Source organism: Phycodurus eques, chromosome 19, assembly GCF_024500275.1.
Source record: "Phycodurus eques isolate BA_2022a chromosome 19, UOR_Pequ_1.1, whole genome shotgun sequence".
Lineage (NCBI taxonomy): Eukaryota > Metazoa > Chordata > Actinopteri > Syngnathiformes > Syngnathidae > Phycodurus > Phycodurus eques.
This window is the reverse complement of record NC_084543.1, coordinates 4,124,156-4,142,678: the sequence shown is the minus strand read 5'-3', so window position 1 is coordinate 4,142,678 and position 18,523 is coordinate 4,124,156. Positions and strand designations below refer to the sequence as shown.

Genomic DNA, 18,523 nt, shown 5'->3' with positions numbered 1-18,523 from the left:
GGTGCCCGACGCTCCGGATGTACTTTGTGTATGCATGACGCCATGGAAACTCAAAGCTCTCCCTTGCGGTTTCCATGGAGTCGCTCATCTGGGCTAACTGCACACTCGTCTGAGGTCATGTCTGTCATTACGAGGACTGCTCATTTTGGGGGCTTGAGCATGCTTCATATATATATATATATATATATATATATATATATATATTTTAAAACATTTACACATTTTGCTAGTGATAATCTTTTGTTTAAATTTATTTTTAAATGTAAACAAGTTTCATTCAATTTATGCTCAATTAAAAAAATTATAATGAAAAAAAAGCCCAGCTATGTTTTAATTTCGTTTAACTCCTAACAAAGTGCCCCCATTACGGAGAGTCGGCATCCATCACCCTTTAAAAGAAAACACTCGCCGAGACCTTCCTGAACTGCTTCAAAGATGGTTTTATTGTCTCTACAAACACGAGGGATGTCACTGTCCAAACACGGTCACTGTCCAAACACCCTCTCTTTGCGTCTCCAACTTTCACTTAAAAGTGTAAATGTGCTTTAAGTCCCTAATTGGTCACTTTGCGTGTGTGTGCATACAACTGGTGTGGATTTAGGGGGTGATGGGTGGGAGACTGGAGGAGGAGCACTTGGCAGCCAGAGTGTATATGAGACCCTCATAAATTGGGTATACTGCACACTCAACTTCATCCTATTCTTCTCTTTAAAACATATTTTTTTTTTAAAAATGGGCTTTTCTTCCCCTTCCAGGTCCAACATGAGAGGGCGCTTGGTGTTCCAGAGTGTGCTGATCCTGTGGCTGGTCCAGAGTGCGCATACTGGCAGTGAGTACACTAAACACACTTTTGGAATAAAATTAGAAGTGAAGTCTTGGTATCAAATTGAAAGTCTTTCAAGAAATGTTGAATGAGTTGGCAGATGTTTGGACTTGGACTACTATTGCACTTATCGCCATTAAATTTCAAAACTACTCTCCTGTGAAATGACAGAAATTGAGTTAGCCCACTCTAGTTCTCTGATTGACAGTCTTCACAATTTCAATGTCAAACATACTGACGTCACTAAATATTTAGCATTGTAATGTTTTGAAAGTGCAATAACATTGAATGTTATTGCACTTTCAGCAAGTAATAGCATATATAAATTGTCTTATGAAAATCTACAAACTTGCTCATGTACTAGACTTCCTAATTGCAGGCAAATGTAACTTAAATATTGGATGCATCACTGATGCAGTTGTGCCACTGTAATATACAATTCCAGTAAAAAACAAAACAGCTGTTATTATATAAATGAGCCGCAGAGAACTATAGTGGGCTAACTCCCTTTTAGTCATTTTGAAATTAACATGGAGTTGGCACACTTAGTGGCTCGAATTTCTTTCTATCAGGGTCAATCAAAACAAACTGATGGTAGAATGTTACAGCTCTTGTGTTGGATGGATAACGTTCATGAGTAATTTTGTCTTTAAAATAATACATTAATTTGGTGAGAACTAAATACATGGCAACATTTAAGTATTTTATTTGAATGTAAATATTGTAACATTGTGTTTGTCTTCAAATCATACTGTCCCATGATACTCTGCCATTAAGCTTGTTGCGGCCTTGTACCGTAAATGTTGTAATGCGCTCAGAGTTTAGATGAATGTCTTTTTCAAACGCTCGGATTTGCTTGTCAAATTTCAAACTAGCCTGTCAAACGGAAATCTTAGCAGCTGTGCCCGTGTTGTCCATATATTCCGTTTTCTGTCCAAATCAAAGGCACTCGAGCGTCGGTGACAGCAGCTGTCTAAATTTAACATCCCTCTGTGAGGAGGCAAGAGAGTGGTTTTACTGCTGATACACAATGTCTGCATTGACTTCCAAAAAGTTTTAAGTCTTCCCTGACCACAGTATTTTTATACATGCAGGTGCATTTAAATAAATTGGAATGTCTTGGATAACATAAAATTCTACTCGATAACACAGCGTTTCACGAGTCTTCTTGAGAGCACGTAGATGTCAACCAATGCGGTTTTTCTTGCATGGAAGGACAAAGTGGCCAAGTATTGCACTCCGGTTTTCCAAGCCACTCCTGAACCACCGACATCATCAAAAGCGTCTTACTTGGGTGAAGTCTATAAAGTGTATTTTCAACGCTTTAAGATGTAAGGAAAAGCCTACCAGAACATCTGAACTTTATTCGGGGTTAAACCAAGGTACTCTGGATGTTATTTATCACTGTTTGTGAAATATTGATAGATTTGACGGATGTCTGGACTTGGACGACTATTGCACTGAACTTTAATCCACTCTCCTATAAAACGACAAGTTATTAATTTTTTTTAAATTTATTGTTTATTTTTTGCCATTTAAAGTCCTCTCAAAGAGTTTGTTAATGGAAAGTGACATCTTTATTCACGTGAACTGCTGGTTAAATGAAAAAATATGTAATTGGTTGAAGGTTATGGTGCTGGAGTACCCATTAGCCGTGAAGCACACTTTAATGGTGAGGGAGGGCATGTTACGTAACAAACAGTATTTTAATTATAAATATTAAAATGTTCGCAGCTAAAAATGGCCTTTTCTTATAGGAAAGAGAGCACACAATGGCGGAGGCACTGGAAGAAGGCTGATTCCATTGAAAGGTTTAGGCTCAATACCTCCAAACAATGAATTGAAATCTTTTTCACAAGTACGTGAAAACCGTTTTCTATTCCTAAGGTGTCGGTTCACCAATGGGTGCGCAGAATGGCTACGGTGGCTACCCCAATAAAGGAGTAGGTGAGTGAACGTGAAATAAAAGCTGTATGACCTTAAGTCAATGTTGCAAGAGCCCATTTTTGATTGGTGTTTCACTCAAATTTAAGGCAATGGATTAGCTGCTTGAATTGCCAATGGAGCAGGAATGAAAGGTTGACTAATTGATAGGTTTTTATTTATTTGATGTCTGCTTTGAAGAATCCCCACATTCTAACTTTTTTTTTGTATTTTTTTTTTGTTTTTTTTAGGCTACAGTGCGGCAAATGGTGCAGCGCAAGCTCAGGGAGGGTGGCCACAAGGTAGTAATTTACTGAACATGCATAGTCGAAGCTTGCTGTAAAGTTGATTTTGACAGTTTTTATTTTTTTGGGGGCAATGATGGCAAGTTAAAGATCAATTGATATGAATTTGTATCACACAAAATCATTGGTTTGCGAACACAAAGGTTGTAAGTATCCCAGAAGATTTCTGAACTATAGCAACACATTGTACTGAAACTATTAGTGAAACAAAACCAAATGGTAATCTTGGATTTTTATTATTTTTTTAATGGGAAATCCAGCAGTTTCATCCAATAGCAATGCAGCTAAATATAATGGTACATGGTGTGATTATAATACAATATCCAATCCAACTCTAATAATTTGTGGCTTGAATGTAGTGCCACTTTGTCATTGATGCAGGATATGACGATCATGCTGGTCCCACCAACCAACATCCAATGAAAGGCAACGGTGTGTTTCCCTTTAGAAATTCTAGTTGTACATTGTACTCTCCTACATTGTTTTTAATGTTCACGTTGCAGGCTACAGCTATCACGCTGGCGTATTTGGTGCACAAGGAAATAAAGGCAATGGTACTTTTAGATGAAGATGACAAGATTTTGGTAGTTACCTTTGGTATTATTCATGAAATGGAACTCTTGTCTTCTCAAGGTTATGGAGGTCCTCCTGCTGGACCCCAGAGTGGAAACAAAGGTCTGATGAAGGGTGTATTAAGTTTTGAGCATTTAATACCACACATTTTGGTGGCGTAAATGAATGTGGTTTCAGAAGTCCTACAACATGGTAATGACAAAATTTTCTGTTTAGGTTACGGTGGTGCTCTTGGTGGAAATGGAGCCAAGCCAAATGGTGAGTGACCACTAGTAGTGTTGTGGACAAAGACTATCATTAGTTGGTGTGGTGACATCAGTGAAAATCAAATTCCCTCCTGTATCATACTTTTGAGGAACGGTGAACCCCCGTATATTTGCAGTGTGGCCTTTGCAAATGTAGCAATTTGTGGATTTTTTTTTTAAACCAGTCCTCAATTATTCGCTGAAAAACTCTCCTGTTATAAAAGTATTGTTTTGGTGGCATGTTTGTGACAAGGAACCTTTGAAGCGAGTTGAGCTGCTTTTAGACAAAAGTAGTCCTTTGCCATCATCTTGTGGCATCTATAGACAATTACATATGATTTTACTGCACTAATGACTAATTACAGTATACTACAACAATTACTCTTTAGGATATGGAGCAAAATCTGTTTTACCAAACGGAAATGGAGCTGGTAACAATGGTAATGTTTGGGAACCCTGATATGGACTGTATACATAATTAGATGACATTTTAAGGCAGATCCATTTATGTATTTGTTAATATCTTTTGCATTACGTATTGTCCTGAAACAGGCCTGGTGGGTGCTGGACGTAAACCCATGAAAGGATACGGCCAGCCATATTATGGAGCAGGTGATGAAACAAACACCTCGACTGTTCTCTTGTGGGTTCAACGTTAACTTGTATTTGATTGTTAATACGGTCCTGGTGCAGGTGTGGGAGTGTCTCAAATTCAAGGGGTTCCCCAGTTTACCAGGAACCATGGCAAGGGTAAGTGAATTTCTCTTTACAGCTCTTTTCATCAACACCTATCCTTAATAGTGTGTATATTTTGTTCTTTCAGCATACGGTTATGGTACACAACCAATGGGTGGTGAGACAGCCGGTCTCCGTTGACCTCGCCTACTATTGTAAATACAATGTTAAGAAGGCCATGCATTTGTGTGTATTCTTAGGCTACACTGGTGGTTATGGAATGGGTCTGGGACCACGTTATGGAAGTGGAGGAATGAAAGGACCCAAACCAGGTTAGAACAACTTTACTGATGGGCCAAAAAGTCACTTGTCATTGTCTCGCTCACTCAGGTTTTTGACCCCATGATGATTTGAAATGTTCAGGATACGGCGGTGCAGCGGGTGTACCCAACAGACAAGGTGCTGTCCCCAATGGTAAGCTCACCACATGCATGCACCCATCTGTTCACGTTGGTTATCTCGCCATTTAAGTACAGGCACCTGCCAACTAGTGGTCACTGTCACTATCTTTTTAATCGAGCCATAGAATCAGTATGATGGACTTTTTGTTGATTCTGAAGGTCATGGTGGCACCAAGTGTCCTGTAAAACCGGGTAGCTATGGTTAAACTATATGCTCCAGCTTCCTCCCACATTCCAAAAACAGGCACATTAGGTTAATTAAATTATCCAGAGGATTGAATGTCATTTTACCATAAAATTTTATTTGTATTTTTTTTTTTTTTTTAGGCTATGGGAATGTTGTCAAGCCTAGTGGTAAGGCTCGCATTTTACATTAAAATGTGTACACAGCATATAAGTGTAGTTCTTAAAGTAACGTCCTTTCATTTTTTTTAAGGATATGGAGCAAACAAAGGAGGTACTAACATCTCTAAGAACATGCAACAAAAGTATGTATGCTACAATTCTGTCTAATCTCCATGTGGATCTTTTTATTCAAGGTTATGGAATTGGCGCTGTTCCCAATGGATATGGAGCCAAACCTAATGGTAGTGGATAACACTTATCACTGATACGACCCAAAAAAAAAATGGTACATTGATTGTTTGATTTTAGGTTATGGAGCTGGTGGCACGAAAGGATATGGTGACGTCCTATTAATATGAACAGTAGAGCACTAGTGTTTACAACATCATACTGATTGTGCTTCCCTTCAGGCCCTGAAACTGGAAATGGTGCAGCACTTGGAGGATTTGGAAATAAACTTAGTGGTGTGTTTCAGGAGCCCAATGCTTATGCCATTTGAGCGCTCTGTTCTTGGTATCGTGTTATGATAAATATGAACCACTGTATGCAGGATATGGATGGCTAGGTGCACGCTCGCCCCCTCAGACCACTAAAGGCGTTGGGCCGATGTTACCTGGCCAAGGTAGTGCTCCTTGTGTTGTGACATCCAAACTGGGATGAACTGCTGTACTTGTATTATGTATATGGTTATATCCACAGGCTTTGGTGGTTTTGCTGGCATACCAAATCAACCGGCTAAAGCACCAAACTCTAGTAAGTACAGTATGCACAAGCGCACACCAGTGCATTTTGTATATGAAGGGGTGGGGGTGCCAATTGTTTTATGGTTGGTGATTAGGGGCAGAGCCCTACTCCTATTGATTATCTAACTTATTGAGGCCCCTCTCCAAAATGGGTTCTTGATTGTGTATAGATGCCACAAGGTGGCACTTAAAACAGAGGACCATAAAGCACCAACGCCCTGAATCTAGCATGTACACGTTCATGAACCCAGTAGACTGTATTCAGTAGTTAAATTATTCAACAGAAACCACCTTCACATGAGGCTCATTGATAGCATTAGCTAGCATAATAGCCTAAATAACACTTGCACAAACTGATATGACATCCCATGTGTAGACACTGTAGCGTCTGTAATCCGATTGAACAATATATGAAAATGCTTTTGTTTGCGTCTCAGGATTTGTCCAGATGCCGTATGGTAACGGTCCAAAGATCCCAGGTGCGCCTAATGGCAAAGGTCTTAAAGGTGATGTTCTTTCACCTCAGCAACCAGGCTCAGCTCCCTGGGAGGGCGCCACACCTCAACGACCAATCATCGAAGGAGACTCGTTTCTGGCGCCTGAGCCCACCAGTGGCCGGCTTGTTCTGGTGACCCAAGACCAGTACCAGAAGCTGCCCTCACCTGTGCCGCAGGGGAAACTCTACATGCAGCCGCTGCCCATCCCGCAGGCTACACCGGTTTATGCACCGGTTTTCCCTCAGGGTAAAGAGCCCAAGCTTGGTCATAAAGACTCTTCAGGGTCAGCACCCATGAGACCACTGGACAAAAGTCTGAAGGCCCCTTCCTATGAAGCTGGACCAGCAGGAGAGAATCCTGCAGCCCTTCGTCAAGGCAAGTATCAAGAGGTCTTACACGTCATAAGTCGGTCTCAAGTCTTGACCTTTTTAAGTTTCAAGCAAGTCATAACTTGGCTTATGCAAGTCCTAAGTCAAGTCACGCAATCTTGCTCAGTCGTATTAAAATTTTAACGACTTTGCACTCAATAGCTGTACTTCCATTTGTTAGCTGTACTATCACATTCACAACCACATACAGTACTTTTTAATACCATTGGCGATTACTTTTTTTTTTTTTTTTCCCTCTCAGTTAAACTCATAACTGACGTGAAGCTTAGCTGTTAGACCAGCTATCTGTTAGCTAAACTGTGAAGTTATTGTATCATACCAGTCTTGACAGATGAAGTTTCTCATCTTTGAGTTGCAAATCTTGCATGTTATTGTTTTTCATGGTTTTAACAAAAAATCATCTTAAATCTCTGAATCATAGCATATGCCATGGGTGCTGGCACTTCCAAAATGTTTTTCATAAAACCTTTAGTTTTTTTTCCCCCCCCAAATTAAGCAGGCAAGACTTGTCAAAGTCGGGTTGGTAGAGCATAATTGTGAAGTTGACGTGTGGCTATGTGTTTGGCGGCGCTGTGCGCACACAAAAAAGTCCAGATGTTTTTGGGGTGGGCGACGAGCGAGGGTTACGCTCCTGCGAGTTCAGAGAACGTCCTCCATCCAGAGCAAACACCTGCTCCTACAGCTCCCTTGGAGGAGGAAGTCCAGAATCTAGAGACTGAGGAAGCACAGGACCGGCTAATGGTCAAAGGTGTCCTTTCAGGGGAACTTGGGTTCTTTGGTCAACTAACGGAATCCTGAATGAGATGTTTACCCATCGTGCACGTTTGACTGTTCGAACACTGTTTGTAACTGTAACTTGTATAACATCAAATGTAATCATTTAATGTAATATGATGCCTGACACTGTACTTAGTTTGTTGCATTTTGTGCATGACGTGCGATTTGTGTTCCAAAATAAAAAAAATTATCCATAAGACACAAGTTGACTAAATGTAACCTGCTAATCTGTCCTGAGTTTTAGAGAATGTAGGAGGAGCCTCAGTCTCCAAAGGACAGGGACCTAAAGCAGCCAAACCTGGTAAATCCTGTCTACTAGTTGATGAATCAAATGAGCTTTATGTATAAAGCTCAACAATGTGGTGCATTTGTTGATGTAAATGTTTTATCATGTTTCTTTGCTCCTAGTAAAAAATAAATGCACATTTATTGTATACTGTGCCCCAGGAGGTACAACTGGACAGTGGATGAAAATACCTGGAACAGGTAAAACACTGCAAAGAAAGGTGTCTAGTATCATTTACCATGTGATTATCATACATTTGTGGGGTAAAATGTTTTGCCACCTTTTGGAATATGCAGTGTGTGTTAGATATGAAAATGGGTCAGGTTTTTTTCTTTTGTCCCTCCTAGGCTATAATGCAGGACTTGGTGCATTGGCGGGCTCCAACACTAAAGGTACTTATGATTCAGTTGCTTAAAGTTGCTCACCCCATGTCAGTATTTGTTTTTGTCCTGTTCAAGAAAGAGCTGAAAGTGCAGAGGGAACTGTGGCTACATTAGATTAACTGAACTGCTGAGTTTATGAAACTCAAATTTTAGCTTGCCCCACAAAGCAAAAAAAAACTTGTTAGTCAAGGTACCATTCTTGTTTTTCTCATCATACATTGTATTTGTTGTCAGGTTACGGAGCAGGTGTTCCAAACAGATTTGGTGCCAAACCCGGTAAATCAAATTTACGTCTGTCGCCACTTTTTGTTTTAATTGCTAATCGATTTAAATTGCATATCTTATGTATTCAAAGGTTATGGAACTGGAGGCCATACTGTACCTATTAATGGATACAGAGCAGGTAAGGTTGTTTATCCAACCAATCATGACAAATGTCCCAACTCACTCATATTTGTGTGCTTGCAGGCCTTGGATATCCTAATGCAGGCAAACCCCAACAGCCAAGTGAGTACCCAATTCCCTCACCCCAAAAGTGTTGCCCTCACAACAATAAACAATTCATATTGTTTTTATGCTTACTCAGTTTACAGTCAAGGAGCCAACCTTGCAGCAGCTGGCTATGTCAAGGGAAACTCTTACCCAGGTAAGAATTTAAACAAAGCTTTGAACCAACTCTGTCGCCCTGTATTTAGGCAGAATGTGCAATACATTTTTAATGTGGTAGGTACATAAACATGAAATCAGATGTATTTATAGGAAATGGAGAAACTGGCAATTCTAAAGCGGGTAAACTGGATGCTTAACACAGGCTCCAACTAGTAATGTATTAACACTAAGTTAGTTATTTTTTGTTGTTGTTGTTGTTCCAGGCTATCCAAATGGCTATGTTGCAGGTGTCCACCCTGACTATGCTAGTATGTAATGTAACCATCCTATTTAAAACAATTGATTTGGATTATTGCAATTAACAGGAGACCAGTCCAGGGTGTAGCCCACCTCTCACCCAAACTCAGCTGGGATAGGCGCCAGCTCACCTGCGACCCTAAATAGATGTATGCGTAATAGCGTTTATATTTATTTTTTTCCCCGCAGATCTTGGCCACGGTGTTCCGACAATGAACGCAAAATCGGGTATGACAATTTGGCCCTCATTGGATCCCACTTCTGAGAATTTTTGTTTGATTTTGAAGTTTTTATTTTTGCAGGTGGTGGTCTGCAGGTTCCTTACAATGGCGCCCCAGCAGTTCCAGCCGCACTAGATGGTGAGACTATGCCATCTAATAAAGAAAATGAGGTTAAATCTGATTAGGCCAAGCTACATAATTTAAATTATAAAAAGCTCACAGAACACCATAAAACAAATGTCACACAAAGTAGGCTATATACAGTATATTTAAATCAAATCTCTGCTACTGTTTGTCAGTGGCGGTCCTAGCTTGAATGGTCCGTGTGGCCGCACATACCAGAAACTGCCACTGTTCAGTGTATTATTGTTGTATTATTCATATTGTATTATGATGTATAAATGGTGACAGGTGGATACACAGGTTAATTCTACCTTCTGCAATCTAGTGGAAGAACATCTAATTGTTCCGCCTGTCACTATGTCACTGGCATGGGTAGAGAGAGTTTTTTTTTAATTTAATTTTTTTTTTTAAATAACATATCCATCGGTCTTATGTGGTATTCACTGAGATGTTGACCTCTGCAGGTGTGGGTCGGCCTGAGCAGCAGCCAGCTGGCCTCGGTCCTAATGGAATAAAAGGCCCAGTGTACGGTGGTATGTTTGATCCTGGAAGTTTCGTTTTTGTTTGTAATTTGGTCAGGAAAATCTAATTTTAACAAGTAGCAGCATCATTTTCTCCCAACTGCATCAGGAATGGTGGGCTTACTTTACGGTGGTCCAACTGGGATGGGTCCTGAGAAATCCAATGCAAAGTATGGTGAGTTTTTGTTGTTGGACGTTGAAATTTTTAAAACCTTTAATTTCCCCCAAAGAGTCTCAATCTCTTCTTCTTTGGTGTTGTTTTCAGGCATTGGCGGATTGCAATTTGGTGGCAGCCCTCAAACGGGAACTAATGGTGTCGGTAATTACGGTATGTACTATACGAATTTCGAAACGTGTGACAGGAACAGACCTGTTCATTGCGACATCACATCTACTTAGGGGTGACAAAGCGCTAATTCCACTACTTGTAAACAAACCTCTTCCAAGGCAGTGCGATTGGGGAAAAACAAAGTCAATGGCTTGAGGTGTGGGGAAAAAAAAAAACATGTATTTTCATGCGCGAAGTTGATTCAAAAACAGACATGGTGGAAATTCAGACATGGCAAACATGATTATTGAGGGACTAGCTAATTGACTTTGTTGCTTGGATTATTCATGCTATAGCGCTGACGTTAGCTCTCAGGCTAGCCTTTATGGTCTGAATTATACAAAGATGACCATTTTACTTGTAACAAACCCGATGATGGCTTGGTTTGTCTTTCCGGTTAGAAGGCACTAGGTGGTCTTGCGAGCTGCTCTGTACAATTATTTGCGCCATCAACTCACTCCTCCTCACCGACCAGGTTTTGCTGAATTTATTTTTCATTTTAAGTAAACTGAAAACTACCCTAAACCCCTTGGGCTATATCTGGTGATGCAGCCCCAAACATTTTTATTTTTAGTTCAAGATAATCACTTTCGATCACCCAGAACTACTTGACTATTGTTTACAAACATTATGAAACGTTCTTAACTCTGCTTCTGAAACTGTAAATTTTTCGTGCAGGCTATGGCGTCTATGAACCCACTGCTGATTTGAAATCCGGAAAATACGGTAGGCATATTGTTTGGTCAAAACTGGCCATTGTTATGTCACTGATATATATATTGGCAGTGTATAATTAGGATGCAGTGCAAAAAAAAAAAAAAGTTTTAAAGCTTTCAGGATCACCAAATCCTCTATGTAAATTATAGGTGGAACCAATACGGGTGGTGGTGTACCTGGACAATATGGTAAGTATAGATATGATACTCTATGTAAATAAGCTATAAAAAGTAGGCTTTGCACGATCAGGATTTTTGGGGCCGATCAGTGGGTTAAAAAAAAAAAAAACGATCACCGATCCGATCACAAGATGGAGGAATGTCTGTTTAAATGACCTGTTCATTTACTGTATATACTTGTGTACTTAATTGCTCAAAAATATATTTACAATAAATGTATCTTTATTCCTCTATTTATTATGCCAGTGAGGCAGAGTGACAGACAGAACAAATTAATGGTCTCCTATTGGATGGCAGGAAGTAAATACAGTAATTGATGTATCCACTTTTTGTGACATTTTTGTTTGTTGGTGTTTGTTTTTCAATTGGAATGTTCCTTGGCTCCATAAGGTCGGAAATCGCTCCTCTAGTCAGATCGTTTATTCTAATCATTCAGGTCAAACCAATGATTGTAAAAAAAACGAGATGTGGTGGTATTGGAATACAAGATTTTATTGCAGTAGTCTGACGTAGTGCAAATTTGTCTGATCCGGGCATTACGTGTTGTCTGTTCCACACCGCAGACGTTTTTTTTAAATAACTTCATTGGCCGTCAGATATTTACAGTACTACGTCAAAAGACACGCGACAAGGCTAAAAATAAACTAGCCTTTGGATTCAAATATACCGTGCACGCGGCATTGTCTTTTGCGGAGCCGGTCAATGAAGTCATTAATCGGATCGCCGAATTATGACATTAAAGCCGATCGTCAAATGTTAAATATCGTCCGATAGCGATCAGCCGATAAAAATCGGTGTAAAGTCACCTGAAGCTATAACTATATCCTCGCTGGTCAGGTTATGGTGGCTTACCCAATATTGGCCACCTTCTCGGTCGTGGCAGCAATGGACACATGGCTGGCAAATATGGTGAGTTAAGTGTTTTGACACATACAAAAATGTTTTGTCCTGATGGCAACAGTATTTCCTGTGCAGGTTATGGCGGAATGCCCCATGAAGTTCAACCTGTTGGATTTGTCCCCCAACTCCAATATCCTGGTGCTGGCCAAAACGGTAAATATATAAACATCAAATCCATGAAACTAACCCACAATCTGGACGAGTCCTCTGTTTACTGCATGTAGCTCATTTTGAATCCCCTCCCCCAGGTCCTGGAGCCTCGCCATATCAGTCAGGCCCTCTTGGATTTGGACCAAATGTCAACTATGGTGAGAGGCTTCAAATGTGACCTTTTATAAGCATTTTTATTTTAACATCTCCTTGTAATTGCCAAGGTGGTGGTGACGCTTCCTATGGGCCACAAGGCCTGGTGGGTGACGGAAAGCCTGCTGGGAAAAATGGTTTGTTTCTTTTTCAATCATGTAGCACATATTAACTCTGTCATTTGTACATAATTTGATTTGAATCTTTTAGTGGATAACCAGGGACTCCACCAGAGCCAACCTCTTGAATCTGCTTCTGAAAGGCGATCAGGTAGAGCAGTGTTTTCCAAACTTTATTGAGCCTATTCACAGAATTTACATTGGAACAAAATCTTACAATTTTTGTGCTTGCTTCCTCTCAGTGGGAGGTGATCCAACTCTGTCACGAGCAGTCGATGGCGAGGGCATGGCGAATAATAAATATGGTCAGTGGGAATAAGTCACAAATGTGCAAGTCATCAGTCTTCAAGTTTTAAGTCGCAAGTTATTGTGACAGTAATCAAGCAAGTCAACTCATTACTTGGGTCGCCTTCATTTTAGGAAAGTGTCATCAATAGTTTTTCTTTTTAGAACTTGAAGGCTGCAGAAAACTATTTTACCGCCATTGCAGTCATTTTTATTTTTAATCACTTTCAGAAAATGTGGGTTACATAAGTGGAAGCAAACTACAACCAGAAGGTAAAACATCGATTTTACAATGCCTATAAAGCATGTTGATAAAAGACGATAATCATTTTCCTCTCCGAAGTTATTTCGCTCCCCGCGGCACCCGCCCCCGTGCCGATGGGATCGGACGACCTCCCCTCTGACCTCAGGGGCGCCGGCGGGCTCTCGTTTGATTCCGCCGACGCGGACCAACAGGCCGCGGCCCGGGGGTCGGCGCAGCCGGACGACCCCGAGCAGATGCCGCGTCAGCTTCACATCCAGCAGCGCCTCAAACTGCATTTACACCCTCAAGGCAAGAGACACAAACTGCATTACATTCGACTGCAGTTAATAAACCGCCGAAAACTAAGACCACTGTGTGACAGTTTCATTTGTCTTCAGGGTCAAAAAATGGTAAATACGACTTTAATGGCTTCGTTGGAAATAGTGGCTACCAAGGTAAGGAACGGATTTAAATCATAAAAATATAAAAAGGTTAATCCATTGTTCTTTCACACAGGTTAACACTGCTGTCATCACATGTGCCACTGTATATTTGTCATCACTTCCTGATTGTATATTAGTTTACTCTATTTACTTGCTTAGTCTTTAAACCTTTTACACATTGAGTTGCTATGTTATCTATGTATTATATAAATATATACCTCTTAATGAACCCTGCAACATCTTTCTACTCTGCGCTTGCATGTTAACTGTACGTGCAAACAAGAAGAATGGAGTTTTGTCCTCTGCTTGTCTGTTTTTGATTGAATCAGTCAGTTTTGCCTCAAATATATCTTGCATATTTCTATATAAAAACAAAATGCTTTCTAATTTATTTTGCATGGCGATTTTGGTTTTAGAGCTACTTGTAATGTTTATTGTACAGTATTTGTGTGATTAAAATCAAAGATACACTTCAGATTTGTGTGTGTTGGTCCTACAGTTTGTAAAAAGGCAAAAACCGTGAAACCAGATCCTGGCAAGCAAAGTTTGTGTAGCACCATTAATACATAAGGCGAATCTATGCGTTGCAGAGAAATGATTGAATGAAAATCCCATATGAAACTGTAAAATTTGAGACAATGCAAGTACATTTTTCATCTACTTGCGCATGTGCAACAAGCAAATTGTATTTTAAACTTTTTGTTTTGCTGACACACTTGAATCCAGATGTTGGCGATAATGCACAAATGAGCTGGTTTTCCAAGCAAAATTAACTCCAAAAGAAGGCCGTGTGTGGCCGCACATGATGCACATGCCAGAAACTGCCACGAGTTACATTCGTTTGTCACCCCCCCCCCCCCCCCAAAAAAAAAAAAAAAAAAAACCTCCAACGATCTATTTCCAATGAGGTTAAGGTGTGATTGACTTATTCACTTAGATGAGAGGCAATAGCGTGCATGGCCTTTTGGTGAGGATTAGCCCTGCTTTATCCTTAAGAAGCGTGCACTGATTGGCCCCGGCCGCGAGCGTGCCGCTACGGGTTGCTTGCCTCTGCCGTCCTTCCACCAGAGTTGCGCGATGGATGGCGGAGGTCTCGGCCATGTCGCGGCCTCCCGCGGCCTGCCGTAAGATGCCCGACGCACGCGGAAGTCGGATCTGCGGGAAGTCGTCACGATGGTTCACCCGGGGGCCGCGGCTGTTGGACTTCACCAAAACCCCGACGCATCTTCAGTTTAACAAATACGTCCTGACCGGCTATCGCCCAGTGTCCACCGCTCACGAGTGTGCGCGGAGTCTCTTCTACATGCACAATGAGCTGGGCAACATCTACAGCCATGGTAAGTCGATCACCTTGTTGTTTGACACGTGTTTTAACAGACGGTGTTTATTAGCCTTAAATAAACAACAGGTTCTTGCAAGGGGAACGTGTACAAAGTTGCAGATGTCCACTATACTCTCACTTGTGGCCAATTTTCCAAACTGACTTGACAGGCGTGTGTAATTAGGATAATGGGATTAGTTGTAATCTGCCCTGGGAATCCCTGTCCCGGAAATATCCCGCTGCTAACTGGGTCTTGAGCAGATGAGTATGGAAATGCAGTCCGAGGTGGCAAGAAGTACTCTTACTCGAGTTGAAGTGCAGGTACTTGGTTAAAAGAAAAGTAGGGATTCAACTCAAAAGTAAAACGCAACAAACAAAAAAGCAGACTGTGTTTTGTCAGCCACGGAGGTTGGAAAAAAGTAACCATTTGACAAAGTAAGGATTAGGAAGTTCTGATTTGATTTCAAATGTAGGGTGTCTTTTTCGGAAACTGCATCAATAGTCTTCTTTTTAGGAAAGTGTAACATCAATAGTTGGTCTTTCCATAAAGCTGCTTGAGTATTTATTCAATGTTAAAGGATATTGAAGCCATTGGAGCATTTATTCGATGTCCTTGATATCCATTTTAAGGTTGTTCTCGTAGGCCAAACGTGGCACGAGTAGTAGGAAAAATTATCACTAGTAAAACAGTTGTTATACGAGTGTGCCTTACTAGCGAGGACAAAGATGGATATTGAATAAACGCAGGTTTTCCCATCCCTGTTTTGCGTTTGAACAGATGTTTTATATAAGAGTATTTAAAGATTTTTCTGTAACAGTTTCTCTTAGGTTTCATTTGTCTTGCCCTGGTGTAAAAATCACCTTCATGCTCAATTTTCTCCTTGACTATCCACTAAGTTGATTAAGTGTAACACTCTTACAGAGGGGAAGCAAAGGCTATTAACATTTGTCAGGTTCCTCTGTGTGGACGGGTCAATTGATCGGCAACCTCAAACCTCTCTGGCGTTCCTCAGGGATCCCTTTCTTCCTGTTTCTGGTGCTGCTGCCCTTCAGCATTCCCTGGAGGGAGGTGGACAGCGTCTGGATCGGCGTGGTCCACTACCTGGCCTGCCTCAGCCCCACCGTGGGCTCCGTGCTCTACCACGTGTTCATGAACCACGTCGGCGGGGAGCACGTGTACGACACCCTGCTCTCGCTGGACATGGTCGGCGTCTGCTTGGTGAACACGCTAGGTGTGATCTTGACTCCTTGGCAAAAAATAAATAAATGTTTGCAGGGTTCCTCAAATACCAGGCATAGCGTGCTCATTTGTCAGTTTACAGTGACACTGACATAAAAGACAAACAGGAAAATGTTCCAACCATATAACTTTGGCTCACAAGTCTGCTAGCTTAATGCTAACATATAAGGCCAAATATTTGAACCTGTTAAAACACGATCCAAACACACTACATTTGAATACACAAATGCGAGCATAAAATTTACAGAAAATATTGTTTGTACGAGTAATGAATGAAAACATTTATAGTGCAGTGAACCCTGCATAGTCACGGTTCGGCACTCACAAATTAGCCCATTCGCTGCAAAACTTTCTGTTGAGGAAGTAGGTTAAAGTTAGGGGGAGGAGCTTCAGTTAGTCAGGCCTCGTTTGAAAGTTAAAAAAAAAATTCTGCCATCTTGTGGCCTGTATTGGCAAATACAAAGCTTTTGAGCGGGAATATCAAAACATCTGCGATATAGCGGGGCTGCGAAATAACAGGGAAGAACCCCGTATTGTGCTGTAAATTCTTCGCCCATGCTCCTTTGTCCCCAGGTGCCCTTCCGATCATCCACATCACGCTCCTTTGCTTCCCGGCCGTGCAGCAGGCCGCAATGCTGGCCTACGTCTTCCTGTCGGCCTACGGCATCTACTGTGCCACCACGGCTCGCACCAACGTCCTGCGTCTGCGGGCCTTTGTGTGGCAGGCCGTGTTCCGCTTCAGCCTCTTCCTGTTCCGCGCGTACGGCAGCGGGGTGGGCAGCCCCGACTCGTTGCGCCTCTTCGTCATCATGGACTCCCTGGCCGTGCTGGGCGGGGTGGTCAACGTGGTCCAGATCCCCGAGCGCTTCGTCCCGGGCCTGTTTGACAACTGGGGTAACAGTCACCAGATCATGCACGTTATGGTTATCTGCTCCATTATTTACCTCCACTGGGGAACGCTGGAGGATCTGACCTGGGTCAAGAACTACCAGTGTCCTGAAGAGTGACCCACAAATGGTCGCATGACAAGCTGGGTTGATAGATTTGACTTTTAGGAGTCAGTGGGGTGTGACGTATAGTTTAAACCTTACAGAATGTTCACAAGTTTCACATATGACAGAGAGAAAAATCCCTCAAATGTCATTCTTTCACCCTGCGATTTGAATGACTTTTCTGAAAGTGACTCAACAAATTTAAATTACAAATGCTCATGTAGGGCTGTTGGGAAGGGGAGGCAAAAAAAATCGAATAACTTCAGAAATAGGTCGACGCAAAATGTCTGCCTCGAAGCTCCGCCGAGACAAAAAAAAAAGTCCACCGGAACTTTGTTTGCGCCACTACAACCCATGTTTCACTCGGACATTTAATGCAGTCGCACGCCTTAATTGAACCAGGTAAAATGTTTCCAAACTCGACAGAGAACCGGTCTATAAATGATTTTTAAGAAACTGTTGGATGTGTAATGGAATTTTTTTTTTTTTAATGTACATACGTGATGTAGGAGTGAGCTGAATCGTAGCATTTTTTGGACCTAAAATGGTCATCGCTGGCGCACTAATGCTAATGACGATTGCTAACCGTTTAGCATTTTGCTGTCTTCATTCCTGTACACCAAATTTGTAGCATCCACACAGTACCAACAAATGCAGTTAAAGGATTTAATTCCAGCCCTCTGGAAATTAGACTAAAATGCATGTTAGTAGTAAAAATATATTTTTTAAAAACACAGGTCAAAGGGTGCCGAGACAGGTGCGAGAGCTGCACCCACGTAAGCAATGATTTCTCTGAAATATTAAGGAATAATCATCCATTTATTAATGTTGACAGACAGGATCTGTAGTATATGATCTAGTAAATTATTTTGAGCATATTCTGGGCCTGGGTCAATTTTGAACATACAATGTGTGCATCGAAAATAAACAGTATGTAAGGGTTAAAGATACTGTGTATATTTTTAAATGCACTTTAGCCCTGGTGGCACTAGGGTAAGCTTGGTGCTTAACCGCCATCACACGTGTAAGAAATTGTGGAATTCACATGGAAAAAATCCTGCTTACTTGACTTGGACAGTAGCTTGTTGAAATGCAGTGGTCAAAATGGTTATTTAAAAAAAAAAAGACATAATAAATTGTATATTTTTGCATCTTTTCCTGTGTTGGTTTACTTTGGGGACAGTAGATTGATGGGGGGAATTCAGTTGTTTAGCCAGTTACTGTATAAATCCATTTTGGTCTGAATTCTGGTGGAA

General features: G+C 41.2%; 3 protein-coding genes across 8 annotated transcripts; all 3 read left to right on the top strand.

Annotated features, from left to right (window-relative positions):
• Nucleotides 1–590: 590 nt before the first annotated feature.
• Nucleotides 591–7,698, top strand: LOC133395240 (spidroin-1-like). The gene is made up of 23 exons (XM_061664000.1): nucleotides 591–672; nucleotides 756–829; nucleotides 2,581–2,634; nucleotides 2,711–2,770; nucleotides 2,998–3,048; nucleotides 3,433–3,483; nucleotides 3,555–3,605; nucleotides 3,685–3,726; nucleotides 3,841–3,882; nucleotides 4,422–4,481; nucleotides 4,563–4,619; nucleotides 4,693–4,722; nucleotides 4,805–4,876; nucleotides 4,968–5,018; nucleotides 5,333–5,359; nucleotides 5,442–5,462; nucleotides 5,545–5,592; nucleotides 5,660–5,689; nucleotides 5,761–5,814; nucleotides 5,901–5,972; nucleotides 6,050–6,103; nucleotides 6,531–6,965; nucleotides 7,574–7,698. The coding sequence occupies exons 2-23, from the start codon at nucleotides 763–765 to the stop codon at nucleotides 7,696–7,698; spliced, it is 1,554 nt and encodes a 517-aa protein (XP_061519984.1). The 5' UTR covers nucleotides 591–672; nucleotides 756–762.
• Nucleotides 7,222–14,183, top strand: LOC133418214 (elastin-like). 6 transcript variants are annotated; one of them, XM_061706679.1, is made up of 24 exons: nucleotides 7,222–8,057; nucleotides 8,165–8,242; nucleotides 8,390–8,434; nucleotides 8,660–8,701; nucleotides 8,781–8,828; nucleotides 8,894–8,932; nucleotides 9,012–9,071; nucleotides 9,521–9,559; nucleotides 9,634–9,690; nucleotides 10,140–10,208; nucleotides 10,306–10,371; nucleotides 10,462–10,524; nucleotides 11,203–11,250; nucleotides 11,391–11,429; nucleotides 12,258–12,329; nucleotides 12,396–12,473; nucleotides 12,569–12,628; nucleotides 12,695–12,760; nucleotides 12,834–12,893; nucleotides 12,985–13,047; nucleotides 13,259–13,300; nucleotides 13,371–13,580; nucleotides 13,670–13,726; nucleotides 13,788–14,183. In XM_061706679.1, exons 2-24 carry the CDS (start codon nucleotides 8,224–8,226, stop codon nucleotides 13,790–13,792), a joined length of 1,347 nt encoding a protein of 448 aa, XP_061562663.1. In that variant the 5' UTR covers nucleotides 7,222–8,057; nucleotides 8,165–8,223; the 3' UTR covers nucleotides 13,793–14,183. The 6 variants fall into 6 exon arrangements, 5 of the variants coding, with proteins under 5 accessions (XP_061562663.1, XP_061562662.1, XP_061562660.1 ...); XM_061706678.1 differs by having other exon boundaries at nucleotides 8,204–8,242; nucleotides 13,670–14,183; XM_061706676.1 differs by having other exon boundaries at nucleotides 13,670–14,183.
• A 597-nt stretch (nucleotides 14,184–14,780) lies between these two features.
• Nucleotides 14,781–18,385, top strand: paqr4b (progestin and adipoQ receptor family member IVb). Its single transcript, XM_061706704.1, has 3 exons — nucleotides 14,781–15,051; nucleotides 16,049–16,267; nucleotides 16,849–18,385. The coding sequence occupies exons 1-3, from the start codon at nucleotides 14,796–14,798 to the stop codon at nucleotides 17,280–17,282; spliced, it is 909 nt and encodes a 302-aa protein (XP_061562688.1). The 5' UTR covers nucleotides 14,781–14,795; the 3' UTR covers nucleotides 17,283–18,385.
• The last annotated feature ends 138 nt before the right edge of the window (nucleotides 18,386–18,523 follow it).